This window comes from Numenius arquata, chromosome 16 (assembly GCF_964106895.1).
Source record: "Numenius arquata chromosome 16, bNumArq3.hap1.1, whole genome shotgun sequence".
In the NCBI taxonomy this organism is placed as follows: domain Eukaryota; kingdom Metazoa; phylum Chordata; class Aves; order Charadriiformes; family Scolopacidae; genus Numenius; species Numenius arquata.
Window position 1 is genome coordinate 7,244,585 of NC_133591.1, and position 19,406 is coordinate 7,263,990.

Below are 19,406 nucleotides of genomic sequence, written 5' to 3' on the forward strand. Positions count from 1 at the left end.
AAAGCTGTGCAATTTCGTTCACCTCATGGCATTTATGATCTTTTTTTTTTTTAAAGACTTCTTTCATGACGTTCTATTCCATATCTAAAGGCATTTAATGATCTTGTGGGAAATATTTCTCCAGTCTTGCCTGTAGCAGTATCCTTGAACATTTGTTAAATTCAGAATTCCCAGGACTGAATGTAAAGAAACAGCACATGCCCTACAATGAAAATTATAATAAAGGTGTTAAACATCCTTGGTGATCAGGCCATACATTGTCAAGCTATTCTTTAAAATGAAAAAGGCTCCTCAGAATATTTGAAGACTTTTTTTTCATAGAACAGACTTTTAATGAATATTCTTTGTACTGTTTTTTTTTTTTTCAGTCATAGAAAAACCTTAACATTTGAGTCATGTTAAATATAACACCAGTACATAACTAGTCTCTTTAAATCAGTGTAATGGCTTCAAAAAGAATTTAATGGTAGATTTAAGTGAGTAGCAGAATGCATCAAATACGTTTTACTGTGGGAGACTTTCACTCAGTCCCGAAATGTGAATGGGATTAAACCAAAATCTAAGGAATCCCAGCTTTTCGTACATTTCATTTGATAGTTTGGATCGCTAACATAAATAGCAATTGCTAATACAAACTGAAGCAGTGCTGTGAAAGGTTTTTTGTCGTTGTTATTATGGGTGCGGTACAACCTCAGTACAAAAATCATGACAGTATTTTTTCCATAGTCTCAGCAGCAGACCTGAGAGTTGCAGAGGTGATGTTTGTGTAGTATTAATGTGCTAGCTCCTTGCTGCTATATTTTCAGTGCCTGGCTGTTAAGACATTTATTGGCTAAATCTACAAATAGTTTTTAAAGTTAATTTGCATTCTGGTTACAGTCAGCCTCACAGAGTTTGTCTTATGAGAATGAGAGACTGTAAGCAACAGTAGTCAAACCAAAAAGCTGAACCAAGTGCGGATTTCAACACAGACTTCAAGAAGACAATGTTTTCAGTATATTTAGTAACTCAGACTATTTGGGGAAGTATTACAGCCTGTGTCAGTCTGGAGGTCAGACTAGATGATCACAATGTTTTTCTCTGACCTTATAATACAGGAATCTATATACAGCATAATCAGTTTTGTTAGTAATTTTAGATGCCTATCTATAGACTTGAGAGAGACAATGAGAGTTCAGACTTTTGCTGAAAATTGATTTACAGAAAATGACAAGACAGTCTAAGTAAATGCGAAAAATGAGACTGATCTCTAACAACTTAGCTCAAGGGTGGAGCACACCTACTTCAGATCACAGACAGGCTTGATGCCATTATACTGTGATGAAAGGCTCCTTTTGATTTCAGTGGAATGTGGCTGAAGCTTGTAAGATGTAAACCCTAATAAACACTTCGACATCATGTGATTAGAAGATGTAGATAACTAACAAAGTCTATATTAATGAACTGAGAAAGCTTGTTTACCCAACAGATAAGACAAAAAACTGTTTTCCTGGAGGGTGACACACAGTCATAAGATCAGATGCTCATTGCACTATCAAATATACTTTTGTAGTTTGATTTTTCTACTCTCAGATAATTTCTGCTTCATAGCACAGCTATTTTCAGAGCTTGAAAAGTTTACGTAACCTGTCATGACACAGACAGGGTTTTACAGAGGCATTATATTCTCCTAAAGCTATGCTGGAAAAAAGACCCACATAAGAAAAATTAAATAGTAAAAGTTTGTGGAGATATATAGCTGACCACAGAAATAATGACATGATAGCAGCAGTAAACTGTGTTCCTCAACAGATCTGAAAGCATAGAGGTTTTCTGTTGTATGATCTGTTAGAAATAATGAGAAACAGGGAAGAAAGGATTGCTGGAGAATTTTGCAGTCTAATTTTTCTGGATTAGTAGCCTGCCCCTGGAAGTTAACAGGTTTATTCTGTTGTCATCCCAGACATATCGGCAACTCTAGCAATTATTCACTATTGAAAGTGAATAGCAGTATAAACACTTTGGATATAGTTATTACCTCTACTTCCCCTTAATTTCTAAGAAACAAATTGCTTTGTAAGATAAAAGTTCGACTTCATACAGCATTAATAAATGTTTGAAATCTGCAGGTGGTTAAGTATGTTGCTGAAATATGACCTAATTGGGCTAATAATTGTCAAAGTTCTGTGTCATCAGTGACTTCAATTACAGAAACTTCAGAGTCAGTATAAAGTAAGATGGCACATTGAAGCTGTACTGCAGTAGGACACCGCCACGGCAAACAAGCTGGAAAACTTAGCTGGTCTGAGCAGCTTGTATTTAACAGTTGACTTGTGAAAGAGAGACAAAATCAAACTCTTGATGCCAAGAGACTGAAAGAGCTAATGTATGGTATTTCTGCTGTGTGTAGGGAGATGAATGTAAAGAATAACTAGAGATTGAAAGACTTAGAGTATCAAAAATACACATCAGAGTTGGACAAATTTGTCAATGTTTCATAGATTCATAGATCAGTCCAGGCCGGAAGGGACCTCCAAAGGCCATCCAGTCCGACCCCCCCGCACCCAGCAGGGACACCCCCAACCAGACGAGGCCGCCCAGGGCCCCGCCGAGCCCCACCCCGAATACCTCAAGGGAAGGGGCCCCAACCACCTCCCCGGGCAACCCGCTCCAGCGCTCCACCACCCTCAGAGCAAAGAACTCCCTCCCAATATCCAATCCAAATCTCCCCCTCTCCAACTCAAAACCACTGCCCCTTGTCCCGTCACCGCAGGCCCCCGTAAACAGACCCTCCCCAGCCCCCCCACAGGCCCCCCCCAGGCACCGGAAGGCCGCCACCAGGTCTCCCCAGAGCCTCCCCCCTCTCCAGGCCGAACAACCCCAGCTCCCCCAGCCAGCCCCCACAGCAGAGGTGCCCCAACCCCCCGACCACTCGAGTGGTTTCAAACCAAAACTCTTTTCACTCCAAAACTGGAGTGTTTTTTTCCCGACCACTCCGGTTTCAAACTCAAGAAAATAAAATAACTGTCTTAGAGACTGAAATCTCAGCAATAAACCTATGGATTTCCTTTTCTAGGATATCAGTTAATACTTTCAGATGCACAGGAGATGGATAGATGAACAATTTTCAAGAGGAGTAGAAGACCTGCTGTGGTTCAAAGTGAACAGAAAGAAAAATGAGAAAGGTTATTCACTCTCACCATCTTGTCATAGCTTACGTTTTGTTTCTGAGCAAAACCAAAAATGGATGGCTAAGCCCAAATAATAGGGATTTGGTATTTTTCTCTAAAGGTCCATAGAACACAACCAGGAACTTGAAATCAGGGGTTGGAAAATTAATCTTAAAATCTTTGATTATCTAATATTAGTAAGAAATGTTTTGACTGCAGACTGTTTGGTTTTTTTTTTGTTACTGAACAATCTTTTTATCCTAAATTATAACCTATAAGTCCAATATTGATATACTTGATAAAATACATTTAACCTCTAGTACAAATTGGATTTTAAGTTGTAAAGGAATGAACACGTTCTAAGAACTTTGGCTTTGTGAGGTTGTTGGTTCAGGTCCAAAATAATAACTTTGAATGAGAAATCACATTTTTCCTTATTATATTTTTCTCCTCTCTAGAGATTTCAAAAACGCGCTACAAAAGCACAGTGAAGGCTTTTTAATAAGAAAAATATTTTGATTTCCTTTATTTGAGCAAGTGGTGAGAAAATGGCTCACACAAGATGTTCTCAAACTGCTGCTTTACCTCTCAGCAAGCTAATGTTTGATATTATGCATTCACTTAGAGGCCTGCAGCTTTTCAGTAAGATTAAAGATTTGCAGTAATTTATTTATTTTTACTGTACATCTGTGATTGCTACACTATTTTCCTGATAGTACCTAGAAGGATGGATCTAAGTGAACTGCTCTTTCAACTGTTTAGGCAACACTTCTATTTATTCTTGCTTTTCTTAGGAAAACGTCCTTACTGACGCTTCAGAAATGATTTAGGTGTTAGCTGTCTGAGCTCATGTTTTCTATCCTGGCAACTAAGTACAGATTTTTATAAAGGCCAAAGTGTAAACTGTCACAGTGTTCATAATAGTAAAATAGTTGATGAGACAGTTACACAGTTTCAGATAAGGAACAAACTAGGAACCAATGAAATCTTAAATAATAAACTGCTTATTTCCAGTGTTGCATTATGAAAATGTTTTCCACTTTTTCTCATTCTGTCTTGCCACTGAAGACCCCAAAACAGTTTACCAAAAGTTAAACCCAGTGCCATTGCTTCACGTCAAGCAATTATTAAACCTGCTTGCAGATGAATGGGTAAGTCTAGATGGACAAGTCTAGATTTGACAAACTTTCTGTAGGCCACGCCATGACTCAGAATCACAGCCAGCAGAAGAACGTGAATCCTGAGCATTAATCACGTTTCGTCTATTAGCCAATATATTTTGTGCCAGATTCCAGTACTGTCAACAAATACGCTGGCACAGCAGTTGGATACCCTTTTGATCATGCAATTCCACTCTGAAATTTAAGTGCCAGTACTACATTGCTGTGTTTCAGTTTTGAGCAGCAGAATACCACCTCTGCTCCATCATGGAAAAGGAGTTGCATGACGGTGGGAGTTCCATGTCAGTCTTAATCTTTCACTGTGTCTGTCTCATTTCAGCTCACCTGCAGCTCATTTGTTACCATCCCCATGGTCCTGTGTGCCATATCAGGACAGTATACTGTCAAGCTGAGGAGAGGAATGAGTTTTTCATAATCCTGTCAATCACTGTTCTTGTTTTGACCTCTCACATCTTGCTAAACAAGTGACCTGCTAAGCAGACTCAAGACTAGCTGTGGCCAATGTGCAGCTGTTTTTCATAGATAAAGCCAATGTAACAAATCAGACTACAGCTGTAGACAAATACTGACAGCACATGTTTTAAGGAGCATCTCTTACTGACATTAAACAATTATTTTTGACACTGAAGGAGACGTTGATTACAGTGGCAAGACTTGACTTGCATTTAGTGTGTAGTCATTCTGAAGGATGGCTGGAAAACATGGACCATGCAGTCTTTTTATTATTGCCAGTGATTATATAGATCTTTCCATTTTGTATTCTCTTTGCAAAGCAAACAGAAGGATGCAGAGCTAAGGGATAATGAAGCACAGTGTGTTGCTTCAAATCTTTGCTTTTGTAACACTAACAGAAATGGGGAGAAACAGACAAGCATTTTTTTTTGTTATTTGGGTGTTTGCATGTCATTCAAACAAGAGAGTGACACAGTGAATGTATCAAAAGAGCGAATCAGCTGATTGTGCCATATTGATGTATTTACATTTCAGACTGAATCACATGAGGCAGTAGTATCTTTTTACAGATTAAGTAGCCTGTCTGGGAAAGGCAGAATGATAGCAAAAATTCACATACTGAAAGTCGTGTTTAAGCTCAAGGAAAACAAAAAAAAAGTCATCTTTCAAATACCAGTTTTCACCCAGCTGATGGCTATAGCTGGTAAATGTGGCTATTGCAGTTATTCTCTTAATATGTTCCCTTTTTCAGCGTTCTTGTGAGGACAAAGCATACTAAAATGATTGCTTTATTGTACAAATGGCTACCTTTTTTTATTTTTTTTTTTATTTTTTTTTTACACAGCAGTGGTGCTGGCAAGGCTTGAGAAAGCAACAGGTGGGAAAACACTGATGCAGGCATCATCTTGATGTGTGAATTTAACCATTTTCAGTGAAGGAGCAGAAAGCTAACAAGATACACAAGTGCTGCTGAAGTCTGATCTTAAGTAGACAGAGAGTGAATAAACTCCCAGCACTAAACAGTGGCAGTGATGTGCTGGTAATGCAGTCTTCTCAGGAATGCCTTTATATGCTTCTAAGTGGCTTGAGTGGGGAAAGTCTGCCTGTAAAAATGAATTAGGTGATGGCTAAGATATATAGTATACAAGAAAATAAAACTACAACTGATTCTCACTTCGCTAAATTGAATGGCAGAGGCAAATCCTTTTTAGACTATCCATTCTACAACAGCTTTTAGAGATGGCATGTAGGATCCAGTCTGTAGTCCAGTTTACCTAATATCTGCTATTTCAGAGAAAAGTACATAAAATTTCATGATAGACAAGTAGGGCTTTGTAAAGTTGCATGAAGGGGATAGTCTGCCATGAGAGTTCAATGTTATGAATGTCTTTTCAAAATAATAAAGTTCAAATAAGCAGGCTGTTTTCATTAATAAATATGACTTTAGGTAATTTCACTAGTGAAATAATTAGACTGTTATTGATGTGATTCTTGGGAGAAGTACCTTTAAATGCCACACAAACTGAATGGCAAAATCCAAATTACAAAGTACAATTACTGTCTGTGGGGCCAGTTTCCTGTTTCTCTTTCGGGTTAAGGTTTTCATACAGGGAGCACAATGGCAATCAGGACTGTCCAGAATTGGTCTGTTAGTGCTTTTCATTGTCAGAGCGCTTTAAACCCTTATCTAATAAAATGAAAAGACTGAAAGCTGTAAGATCGAAACAATAAGATGCTAAGAGATAAAAAGAAGCAGTTATTTCAAGCATAGCTAATGCTGATTAGGGCACTGTCACAGCAGGAGTGCAATAATTCTATAATCTCTACGTGAGAACGGGGAGACCTGACTTCTCACTGCTGTCTGAAGCTTTCAGCGCTAACTTTAAGTTTGTTCCAAAATACCCAGAGCTGAACATTGATAGGTGGGAGTTCATAATTTAAAATGAATACTTATGCCATATGGATAGCTAAAATGCAACCTGAATTTTTGCTGATGCTTTCTAGTAATTTGTTTTGTGTGAATTTATGTCATAAATTGAAACCACTGCTGCATGTCTTAAAAGCAAACAGTATTAATGGCCCATTGCACCAGAAGAATGGCTTTTTCAATCCAAATGTTTGTGTATTATAAATAACAAATTATTTGTTGGTCCAATAACCAGCAAAATATTACTTACTGTGTCTGCTGCAGCCACTCTTGACAGCTCAAGCTGTTTAAGTTCAATGAAACAGACTCAGTAGTGAGGGGAGACCTTATTGCTCTCTACAACCCCCTGAAAGGAGAGTCTAGTGAGGTGGAGGTTTGTCTCTTCTCCCAAGTAGCAAGTGATAGGACAAGAGGAAATGGCCTCAAGTTGCGCCAGGGGAGGTTTAGGATGGATATTAGAAAAAATTTCTTCACTGAAAGGGTTATCAAGCATTGGAACAGGCTGACCAGGAAGTGGTTGAATCACCATCCCTGGAGGTATTTAAAAGACAGGTAGACGTGGTGTTGAGGGACATGATTTAGTGGTGGTTTTGGCAACGTTAGGTTAATGGTTGGACTCGATGATCTTAAAGGTCCCTTCCAACCTAGATGATTCTGTGAATCCTGTGACAGGGAGTATTTAAAATTCCCTGAACTGGATTTTAATTTTCAAAGCAATAGCACTTGACTATAATCACCACTCTTTTGATTCTCCCTCCCTGACAAAGTAGAGGTTTGATGCCTAGCACGTCAACTCAGTTCCTTGATGTGAAGGGAGTTATTCCTGGCATATTTCTTCCAGGACCTGGAGCAGACCCTGCATAGTTATACAACAGTGTGAGGAACTGTAAACTGGTACCAAATTTGGGTGATCTTAAATTACAAATTGCAGCAAGTCAGTGATGCTGTATAAGCAGCTGAGTTTTTCCTGCAGCTGCTGGTGAGTGGAAGGTAAGGGAGGAGGAGGCCTCAAAGAAGGGTACTCTGTGGTGCTGAGCAGCAGCAGATCACCGTGCCACCACAACTGTCCTGCTGCCTTCCTCTGTTAATCATAAATCCCACAGACAGTTGTGACCATGCAGCACGCTCCTCCTGGTAGCTATGTGACATACCTTGGTGTGGGACCCGCGCATTAATGTCACACAAACAGCCTGCTGCTGAAGAGCAGCAGTTTGATGCTCCTTGTTGAACTGCCTGGTGTTAGATAATACATATCATCCATCCTTGCCATGAGCTCAATAAATAGGTGAACTGAAGGACAGCAAACTGATTTGTTTAGTACAGTAAATCAAACGTGAACATTTCAACCCCTCTAGTGTTTATTAAATTATGTTGTTGTTATGTGTGTTCATTCAGCAATTTGTGAATGATGTTGTTTTATCATAAACACATTTTGCCAAAGTTCATCACATAGTGACCCTTCTCCATTAGTATGTTCTGAATTAATTTTGCTGCCATAAAGCCAATGGCAACTGCAATACCATACATCAGATCTTTTTTCTATTATAGCCTACAAAATTATTCTCTATGGGTTGTTGCTGTGTATTTGCAAAAGAAATTTTCAGTGTTAAAAACTTCCTTGTTGAGATTTTTTCTCAAATTATTTTTCATTTGTGTTTCTTAGCAATAAGGTTAAAATAAATGCTTGGCAATAATTTAACTTCTAGTTAATTATTCTGTAGCAGTCCTGGCATATTAGGGGTAGATAACTGTGGGACATTTAGCTGATCCTTTATAAGAAAAAGTGTCAGATCAAGAGCTCTAATCCCTAAAGCCATTGACTAAACCTCGCAATATCCTTGACGCTGGTGTTATAATATGGATGCATTTTTTTTCTTTTTATGGGGAGAAAAATGGAGAAACACTGATTTGTGTAGTTGCCCAGTCAGTCCAAGCCGGGTTCTGGTGTTCAAGAATGCCAACCACCTGCCATTTCCCCAAATCCCACACTTTTACTGCCTCTGGAAATAAACTCCTGTGCCCTATAAAAGATGTGCATGATTAAGTTCTCCACTGAGTTGATTTGAGGACTGATGTGAGAGCAAGAAACAGAGGGAACAATAATGGAAATTTTTCAGAATCCACCCTATTACTGCTTTTACCACTGTATATGTTCATTTATGAAACAATTTGGAGTGTTCAGCTTTTTTATCTGCATTCAGACTTTTACAAATTATTTGTTACAGACATTCCTACAGAAACAGACGGTTTACACGTGTTTCTTTTGATATGCGGTCTTCGAAGAGTCAAAGATCCTCTGTATTTAGTAAATGTATTTTCAGGTAGGTACCTGCTATTTGAATACCCTTGGTTTGTCCCTGTTCATGTAACCATTGATCTGTTCAACATTACTTCTGTACTGCATCTTTTCCGGCCTGCTGAGAATAACATAGCTTTAAAATCAAAGCAATATTTGATGATTTTACTTGCTGGAAAAACTATTTTGCTGTTACATTCAATATTAATGGAAGGCAAAAGAAGAGTTCACCTACTTCAAAATAACTTTTTTTATCATGCTGTCCTGTGGCTGTTACACCAATTTGCATGTGTGCTAATTAATATCATTGAAGTTACAAGAAAATTTTACCACCCATTGTTATCGCTCAGCACTGTAAACTAGGCTGAAGTTTTCTCGTAGTCATGTAGGTGAATGTTTGCCAGGTTCTGTGTGTGTGTCTGTAAAGGGTTCAGTTATTCCAAGCTGGAAATTTAGGCTCCACTATACAGTTTACTTTTCTAAGCCTTTACCACCTTGTGACACTTAGTAACAAATGTAGTTTATTAAAGTCACGTAACTGGTTTTGTTCTATTTGGGTACTGGAAGAGTGGCAGATTTCTCTTATGCACACAATAAGTAAGTATTAATTGTAATGGTTGCAGTTGCTTCCACACATTTCTTTACATAGGAGGAAAAATTCATTTTGTCTTAGTGGCCAGAGTCAGTCCATTGTATAGAGTATTGTTCTCTTGAGACTATTCAAAATCAATATCTGAGCTTAGTTAAACAGCCCTTGAATCGTGAGAGATTGCATGAAGCGAAATGCTAAATACTGACTTTCAGATATGCTAATCATTTGAATTCTGAGGAGTAATGTGAAGACTGAGCATGAAATCTGGCACACATTTAGACTTTTAAGTAGTAATACAATATTTGCCTAATTCTTCTTCATTTATGCAGCCCTTTACATTGATTTCAGAGAAAGAATTAAATTAAGTAAAAAATTAATAATTTTGATTAATAAAAAAGATGTTCCTCTTCTGTTTTAGATTGGCACAGAAAGGATCCCAGTGTTCATCTGGGCATAATTGGACCTGTAGTAAGTTGTTGTTATAATTTTTATTTTATTTGTATGTTTATTCCTTAATACTTCTGTTTACTCGCATCTGAGATACTGCACTAATTCTTTCCAAACTGAACCTAAGTCAGAGGACTTCTAGCTCTTACAGAGATAAGGTACGAACCTAGCAGTTATAAAGGCTGTTCACAACAGGTCTGAACTGTGGCAGTGGAAGCGATTCCAGTGCTCCAACTTCCAAAGTTCAGGGTTCTGCTGTCAGCTAAAAAGCCTCTTCACTCAGCGTGTGCTCGGCTTTTGCATTGCAAAAGGGAAAGTAGCTAAGAGGGTTTGTCTGAGGGGAAAATGCACTGAGGTAGCCCACCTCTATTCAGTTAGATTTTTATTAATGCAAACTGTTAGCAATAGAACTAAAATAGTATACAGCAGCTGAAGATTTGTTTTACATATACCTTTTTTTTTTTTTTTTTGTTTAGGAGGCTTGGGCTAATTTTATAAAGGGCATTTGCAGCTGGATTACTATAATTTTATGCTTAGCTCAAGCACATGACTTGATAATGCTTTTCATCTACTATGGTCTCTTAGAGCAAAATTTTTAGGGTTTCATTTGACTACAGAATCAACTTTTGAAGATAAAAAGTATAAAAATATTTGGATTTTAAGATTGGCTTCTGGTTTTTATACCTGTGGGATAGTACAAAATTTTTTAGAGAATCAGCAAGCACTAATGCAAATAAAATATTAGAAGTGCCTATTTCAGCATGAATAATTTGTAAATACTTTGAAAGGCAACAGTTGCCATATAGATGAATTTTTTTAGTAAGTATTTTTAATGAGAATTTTTGATACTGTGAAAGTGATATCAGATGCTCATTATCCCTGTTCTTATCTTTTGTTCAAGTGAAGGATTGTGTCTTTGTTCCGTCCCATTTAGATTTTGATGCCATTTCTGGTAGTCTCAATTCATACAAAATTAACAGTTGTCAGCAAGTGCAAAATGATGTCAGGTTTCTCTCTGACACCAGACAGCAAGGACAGAGCTTGAGCTGACAAATAAAATTGGTGAAGTCTGTCGCACATTTAGAGTCTGAGTGCACTAAAGCCTGGGATACAGATACCCAAGAGGGAAGGAGACTAAAATAAATAAAATCAGAAACTGATTTGTGCTTGTATGTCCACGTTTCAGATGCTTAGAGTTGGTATCATTCCTTCCAAGACAATTATATGTATTTTAGTAAAAGTGCTGGCCAATATTAATGAGAGATTTCATTTTTCCCCCCTAAAGTCTTAAAGAACCGGTTTAACAAATTTTGAAGTTACAACTTCTAATTCTCTCTTTTTACAGCAGGGTCAGTCAGTTAGATTGCAGCTCTTCTGGGATTGGTAACTATCTTTAGATAAAACATACAATTCGGTTGCCCTCTCAAAATGTTGTCATGAGTTTCTCAGCAATGGTTTTCTTTTCATGAAACTCCAGCTCCTTGAAAGAGTTTAAAATCAAAGCTATCAGAGTCATTATTATGAAATAATCTTCTTCTAGTCATGGAGAAAGGTTTGAAAATGTGGGCTTATGAAGCATGAAACAAGAAAAACTATTGAACCCTCCTAACCCCACCCCATTATTAAATCAAGTAGCATGATTTCTGAGGAGGTAACAAGACTAAACTCTGAGGAGGGAAGCATGCACCATATTAGCCAAGTCTGAGTCTGTTCTGAATGCTTAAAAGGGAGTAAAGTGTTGCATAGATTTTCTGCCAGTTCTCTTTTCTAATGGTCTCTTAAAATTTCATGTTTGAGTATCTACCATTGTTTCTAGTTATTTCCACTTTGAGATCTGTGAGATTTCACCTGCAGAAATGGAGGCCTTTGGAAAGGAACAATCCACGAATATATAAATGTTCTTACGATTTCTGTTAAGTACAGTGCTGAAAAACTGCAAAACCACAAAATGCATGGTTAATTTCAGAACCACGAGAGAAAGATAAATATTTCCCAAATCTTAGTCTAACAAATGCCCTTACCTAAATACTTGCTAGCACAATATTTCCTGTGGGCCAGATCCTCAACAGTAGTGACTGCACTGTAAAATGGTGAGGGAGAGGGGAAAAGATGACTCTGAGCCACCGAAGTGCTTCTAATCCTGTACAAAATGAGGTTCATTCCCAGAGCTTCTCACAGCACTGCACGGGGACCAAGTGGAGCTGCAGGGAGACTGTCCTTCTGCTGCTTCTAGTACGTTGCCTTTGTCAAGGGAACATACTTTATGCTAAACTAACAAAACTAATTGCAGGTCTGTCTCAAAAGAAATCAGTTGTGCTACAGGTATATCCATAGCAGCAGAAGTCCTGAAAAGGCAGCCTGTAGCCTTAATCTAACCAGTGGAAAAGGTATGAGGAGGCAGCTGTGTCCTATGAAACAGACTCTTGCTGACGCCAAAAAGGTACTAAAAGCTTCACTGTTTCATCTGGGTAATGTGTTTGTGTGCCTCTGTCTCATTTCTGATTCCTCTTCACATGAGGCTGAAAACTTGCAGGCACTCTGTTTTATAAGAAAATAAATAGAATCTGAGTAGGCAAATAACTATTTTTCTATTTTCTCATTCAGTTCTTTTCTTTGTAAATTTGGGGACATAGGATTTTATTTTAAAAAGCTGTTTTTACATTTTTATTTTATCTGCCTTTTTTTCCACACTGATACACAAAATGATTTGAAAGTGAACTGGTGTGGAAAGCAAATCTAGAGCAGGTGTAATGAAGCTGTGCTTTAGAACCAAAAGATGCACTTGCTGCCTCCAGTGAGGATTTTAAACATTTCAGTCGTCTTTTTAAATTTGCTTCACTTTTTCATAAGCTAACATCTTTACAGTAAGCTACCAGAAATAACCCTGTGGCAGTACACAGGCGGGATCAAGGACTGAACCTCCTTAAAACATTTAAAAACATATTTCTCCCATAGTACTAAAATACTGCTAAAGGATGACAATAAATTTCAGCTCTATTAGTATTTAGCTGTACTTTTCTTATTCATGTTACTTTTCAAACCACAAAATCTTAAGAAAATCAGTGCCATTGTCTGTGAAACAAGTCATGTTTATTGTGAATATTAAAAAAACCTACACACTAGGATTATATTCATTAAGAATATGAAGAACAAAGGCCCACACACTATTTCCTGCTTTGCTTCTATAAGATTGTAACCTTTTCACTGAATTTGCTATGCATGATTATCTCAAATGGTGCAATCTAAGTAATGTTGAAGGATTGGGTCCTCTTCCAGTTTTCCTTTTGTTCATTTTTATAATGAAATTCAAAAGAATAGCTAATTTTCAGCAGCTCTATATTCCAAGAATAGAAGCTTATGAAACTCTAAAAAAGCTAAGGCCCCAAAACTTGTGTCCAGCTGTTGGGTAACCTCTTGAAGCCTACGTTGTACTCTCTGCGTAATTCTTAATTGTACTTGTAGGCAGTACGTAATGTTGCTGTGTTTGTAATGATGCTGCTTTCCATTGACAGCTATTTTGTCCTCTGTCCAACCTCTTCCCATGCCCATTGAGACTGCCTCCACAAGATGGAGGGATCTATCGGGTCACGTAGCCCATCTCTTCATAATGGATGGCTGTTACCTACTGTATATTTTCTGGGCTAGTTCTAAAATGAAACAGCTGTTGACACAACTAAACTAAGCAGCTAGAGGAAGTCTAACAACCTGCTTCAGAATATCCTAGAGCACAATAATTAGGAAAATTAGATAGGAGACAAAGATACAATTTCAAATTCTTCAAATTCTTCAGTTACATCCTGAATAAGTGTCTTACTGAGATATTTCTTAAAAGGTAAGAGTTACTGCTTCTATTAAGCTGACAACTCTTCTAATCCTTGTTTGCTTGTTCTTCAAGAAAAAGTCCCTGAAAATGAAACTTTTGTTAGAAATGGTGAAATGAGCTGTTCCAAAGTGTCTTTAAAAGTTTATATATTCTTCTTTTAGACCTGAAGTTTTGTTAATTCAGATCCTAGTTGCCAACTTGTTTCAGCTGAATTAAAACTGTATTTTTTATGAGTTATTATTTGCCCCAAATTGCAGCAGTAGAGCTACACATTAAGCCAGAAGACATTGAATTTCCTTAAGCATTTACTTTATGGAAAAGATGATACAGAATGGCTAAGTTTAGTATGTACCCAAGGATCTTATATTTTTGGTGCATTTGCTGCAGGCAGATTGTGTTGCGTTGCAGACAGCAGTTGTGTTTTCAGTTGTAGGGGAAGCTTGGTCTTGCTGAGCCTATTCAACAATCAATCAGATAAAAATTGTAATGTGGGGTCACCTGCTGCTGTGAATAAAGCTGATCCCTTTTACAGCAATGGTGTCAAAACCCCACAAACCTGAGCAATTGAGAAAATTCTTCCTATCCGTATTGCATGTGCTTACAGATACAGCTTTTCACTCTTTAGTACTCAGGGTGATATTCTGACAGAACTTTAAATGCACAAAGACCTGTTTTTCCCTACAAAGTCTAGAGGGCCACAGGAGTCCCAGTGTTATAATGAAGATGTTTCTGGACCATTGCTTCTCTCTGAGTTAATTTTTATATGATAGCAATTTAATATAGTGTGTTTATAGAAGATTTTCTAGATTTTGGTCATGGTAGACCCTGTGTTTAACAGGCATCTTCATTTTTGTCCATCATTTGATCTGTGACTTTCTGCACTGTCAAACATGTCTCAGATGTTTCTTTGCCTGTCAGCAGAATAAAACATCCTTAATGGCATATCTGGTCCTGTGAGGTGTGGTTCCTTGCTATGTGGTCACTCCCCTTTCCATGTGTCATCTCATCTCATCTGTTCTGATAGACACTGTTCATACAGCGCAAGCTGCTTTCCTCTGATTTCTGCTAAATTGATGAAATTTGCAGTTCTCCGAAGGCTATTCCTCTGGATGGGTGATTTTTTAACAAAAGATTATAGGTAACTGATGATCATATTTGCCTGCTATGTTGATAGGTAACAAAATAAACTGTGACAACAAATACTCTACCTGTAGAAGAACTCGATCGTGGAGACATTTTGGGTGGAAGTAACATTATTTTCTTTTCAGTAGCTTTTTCTGAGTCTGGGCTAAGTTCGTATTGCTTTGGAAGCATTCACATCTTTTAAGTGCATTTCCAACTTACCGAACAGCTTATGTTGTATCTAATTTCTGTTACATTGAGCCTGTGGTTAGATAACTGTGCCCCCTCAAGTTCCTAAATGTAGCTCAGGGGGATCACTTCTCTAAGTCATTGCTACACCCATCCTGAAAGTAATATTTTAACTGAATTCTCATATTCAGTCCAGGCTTCTTGGAATATCTACCAATAGAAGAATACAGCTTAAAGGATTGTTCTGTTTATGAGGCAGATGGCAATTTCTTGGCTTCCACAGATGTAGATGGGATAGAAATTAATATCTTACAAATTTTATGAGTCACAGGCTGTAGTTTTTCTCATCCTTCTAAAGGCAGAAGAGCAAAAGACCATATCCCACTGCTCATTAAATCACTTACAAATACTCCATTGATTTTAATGAAAACGGTATAGTTCCTCATGAGAGGAACTCAGCATCAAAATAGTACTTTAGGGGAAAAGCTGAAAAGATATTTATATAGAAATAGCAATTGCGAAGTTCAGTATGAAATACCCAAGGAACCTGTGACATGACATACTCGTTTAGTGTATCATACTCTGTTGCCAGGATCAGGTGGTGCTTCAGGAAAGGGCACTTGATTTCCCCCCCTGCTGTTACCAAAACTACTTTCATAAGTAGTTGAGCAAGCCGTTTATTTCTTGCATTCAGTAGGAATTGATTCCTTAGTGCAAGAGTGATTCATTTGCATCTTTTAATTTATGAAGGCCTGTTTTCATTAATGTTGTGTTCAAAGTACACAGTCATAGTTATAAAATAAATCCTGACTTTTTTCCAAAAGTTTTCTAAAGTGCTTTGTGAGTGTTCTCTATCTCTTAATGTGAAAAACCCCACGAAACCCAAAATATTAACATGCATTAAAAAAAATATACCATGTTATTCCCAGTACTTAAAACTGCTGCATGCTGTGCAAGCTATCATAAATTAATCTAATACAGTCATTCAACCTTAATAAAAAAAAAAAAAAAAGTCTAGTTCTGTTCTTTATGTCTAGTTAAGGATTTCCAAGTTCTCTTTATTTCTTTCAATCATGTTAAATGAAAATAGCAGACGTAGTTAAGCTTTGTAAATAAACCTGCTGGAGTTATTTGCTGAGCTTAGACAACTTTTTAATACCTCTGGCATACCTTCATGATAGACTATATTTTAGAATTTTGTGTTCATTGGTTTTCAAACTAATGTCAGTGCATAACCTCTATCTTGACTGTCTCAATTTACATTGCTTCCTGTGTTAACTAAAGCCTGAAAAGTTCCTTTCCTTCCCCACACTGGTTACTCCATACACAAAGGGACAGACAATTGCTTGGCACCTCAGTGCATTGCTCCTCACTCAGACAGTAAGTTGTCAAATTGGTCATTTGAATCATGTTAGCCTTAGCAGAGTCATCTGAAAACAGTCATTCATGTTAAATAGATCTAGCTGTAATTAGAACCTGCAGCCAGAGGGATGTCAGGGAAGAAGAAATGGAACCTCCCCTTCTGACAGTAGCCCAAAGCTACGCTGCATTAGAGCAGTCACTTAAAGGTTTAGAGTGGAGTAGTCAATTCATGCTCTGCTCTGCTGTGTGCTGACTCTCTAGCTGGCCATTCCAAGTGCCAATCACTCACCAGAGCGTTTGTCTGAAGGGTCAAATGTAACTACCAAGCTACAGATCTGTGGTTTGATTTTAAAGCTCAGCACATCAATGCATGTAAATATTTTAGTAAAAAATATGCTAAAATTTATTTTTCTTTTCTGGGTATTTCAAACATATGCTATAGTGCTAAAGTAGAGCCATATATCTGTGTGTATATTCCTTTCTAGGTTGATCCACTTTTTGCAAATGAAATTAAAGAAAAAGTTAAAAGGTAAGAAATTAATGTTAAGCCTTTTATCTGCTCCAAGTGAAAGCTGACCAGCTTTTAAATCATGTGCGTAAATGCTCTTTTTTATATACGAATGCACTTACATGCACATCTCTCTCTATGCCCAACAAATGTGTACTGATTATTTGGCACGTAACATTCTGAGACTAGGTATTCTACACCTTTTAAATTTTAGAATAACCAGGAGATCTCTTCATGTTTTGTGGTAAATCGCATCTGATTTAGTGTGATTTATATTTATTATTCTTTTGGGTCTTTTCATTCTTTCTTTCATCCTGGATTTGCATGCTTGCTGTTGGTGGGTAAATGAGTAGATGGACAAGATAACCCTGTATAGCTTTTTTCTGTCCCTAGTTTATAGCCTTCCTGATTGAAGGCTATAAATGTTAGAGAAATGAGGGTTTTTTGCGTGTCTGCAGAACTTGGAATTCTCTGCCTGGGAAAGAAAAAACATATTATCTCTGATTGATAATATCTGATAATAAAATCTGCATAAAATATGTGGTTTGCAATTCCATTTTTTGAGCAAGAGATAATGTTTTTTGTTTTCCATCAGGTTACTCATGGGAAACATGATTCCTGTAATCATACATTTATACTTCAGTTGATATAATTATTTGTCTCTACAGAAGCTGGATGTTACTGCACAATCAGAAAAGCAATGTTTAACAAATTCTAGTTGACAGGGAGCTGGTCTTGATGTCAAATGCACTTGTGTTTCCATCTGGCTTAGTAATCTCACGTTGAGGTTAAAGAGGCGGGAGCAGACTCATCAAGCGGAGGAGATGCTGGCTTTTCAAAAATGGCCGCCAATCTTAAAGATCTCACTTCACCTGAGACTGAACACCTAATTATCCTATTTTTCCACCCTTCACCCTGGATTTGATGGACTTTTGTTAATCTGAGGAAGATGACAGCAGTAGAAATGTAACCCTTCAGAACAGAAGAGTGCTTATAATAAAAGGGGAAGCAGAAGAGATCTTTCAGAACTGCATTCCGTCCCCAAAAGCCATCATCTGAAAAGTCAGCATCTCCTGCAGCTGACGATTCTGATGATCACTCTCCATTTCCCTAAATGTTTAAACTGTGTGTTGTTCATAAATCTCATAAATCTCTGCATACATCTTCTCTGTATTACACAAATTCTTTAGGGGAAAATTGCACCCCTATCCACTGAACTCAGCTCCTTCATTTATGAGACTGGTGGTGGTCGACAAAGCATGGAGCCTAGTGATCAACTATACAACTTCAGAACAACAGATAATGAAGTGGCAGACAGCAATGCATACTGTATTGGGTTTATAACCGCATTTATAGATAGAAAGCTAACGAGAACATGGTGAAGTGGCTTGCCCATGGGCAAGTAAGTGATTGTTAGCATCAGAACCATGCCTGAATTACTCTGACCACCTTCCATCATAGCCCTAAGTTTTAGGAAGAATTGTGAGAGCATATTCTTAGGAGATGTCGTATTTGTGTGCATTTTATTTCTAGGGCACCTGGAGTACATTTATTACAGGAGATACCACAAGATGATCTTCACGCCGCTATGAAAAGGTGCTTTGCTGTGGTGAATAGCTCCATTTCAGAGGGGATGTCTGCTGCAATTCTGGAGGTAATTGCATCTTAGCAGTAAGGTTTTTCAGTGAGGTTACAGTGAATCTGAAATCACCTTTTATCACTGGAAATGTGTCAACATTTTATGTCCATGTTTCAAAGCTGGTGAAGACAAAACTAAAATATTTCTTTTTGCAAGTGTTAGTAATTAAGGTTTCCTTCCCTTGAACTGACAGCTTTTTATGCTTTGTCTATTTATTTTTTAAAGGACAGAATGTAATTTTATCAATCTTGTTAAATTAACAATACAGACTTGAGATATAAGAATCATTCTGATTTACTGGGGTTGTCACTATTCTTGATTCAACATCCACTTCCTTATAATGCTGCTAGAATAGACTTTCATTTATTTTTGCATCCTTTCAAAAAGCAATCTAAGAGCTGTATTTGGATATTTAATTCTGAAATGATTAATGAATGAATGACACGCTTGGTTAATTTTTTTGCCATGAGTACTGAAAATTAATAACCAGGTTTATTTCATACCTGTCAAAGTAGGGCACTGCTTAGTATCAAATGCCTTCTAGGAAAAAAATAAATGTACTTGAAGTGTAAGATCTTTGGGCAGACACCTTTTACTATTCCATTTTTTTTGGAAACTCGTGGTGATCTCAGATCATAGAAACTATGACATGATTTGTGTTAAAGACTCTCATATTTCTGTTTCTAATGAGTAATAACATGTTGCATTTCCAGCACGC

The 19,406-nt window shown here is 37.5% G+C and overlaps 1 protein-coding gene across 1 annotated transcript in view; it reads left to right on the forward strand.

Moving 5' to 3' along the window:
- GLT1D1 (glycosyltransferase 1 domain containing 1) overlaps window positions 1–19,406 on the forward strand; it is a 58,171-nt gene that overhangs the window by 24,206 nt on the left and 14,559 nt on the right. Inside the window, exons 7-10 of the mRNA XM_074159628.1 lie at window positions 8,936–9,031; window positions 10,017–10,066; window positions 17,027–17,070; window positions 18,583–18,703. Of these exons, the coding sequence (XP_074015729.1) occupies window positions 8,936–9,031; window positions 10,017–10,066; window positions 17,027–17,070; window positions 18,583–18,703 (311 nt within the window). The remainder of the gene's footprint in view (window positions 1–8,935; window positions 9,032–10,016; window positions 10,067–17,026; window positions 17,071–18,582; window positions 18,704–19,406) is intronic.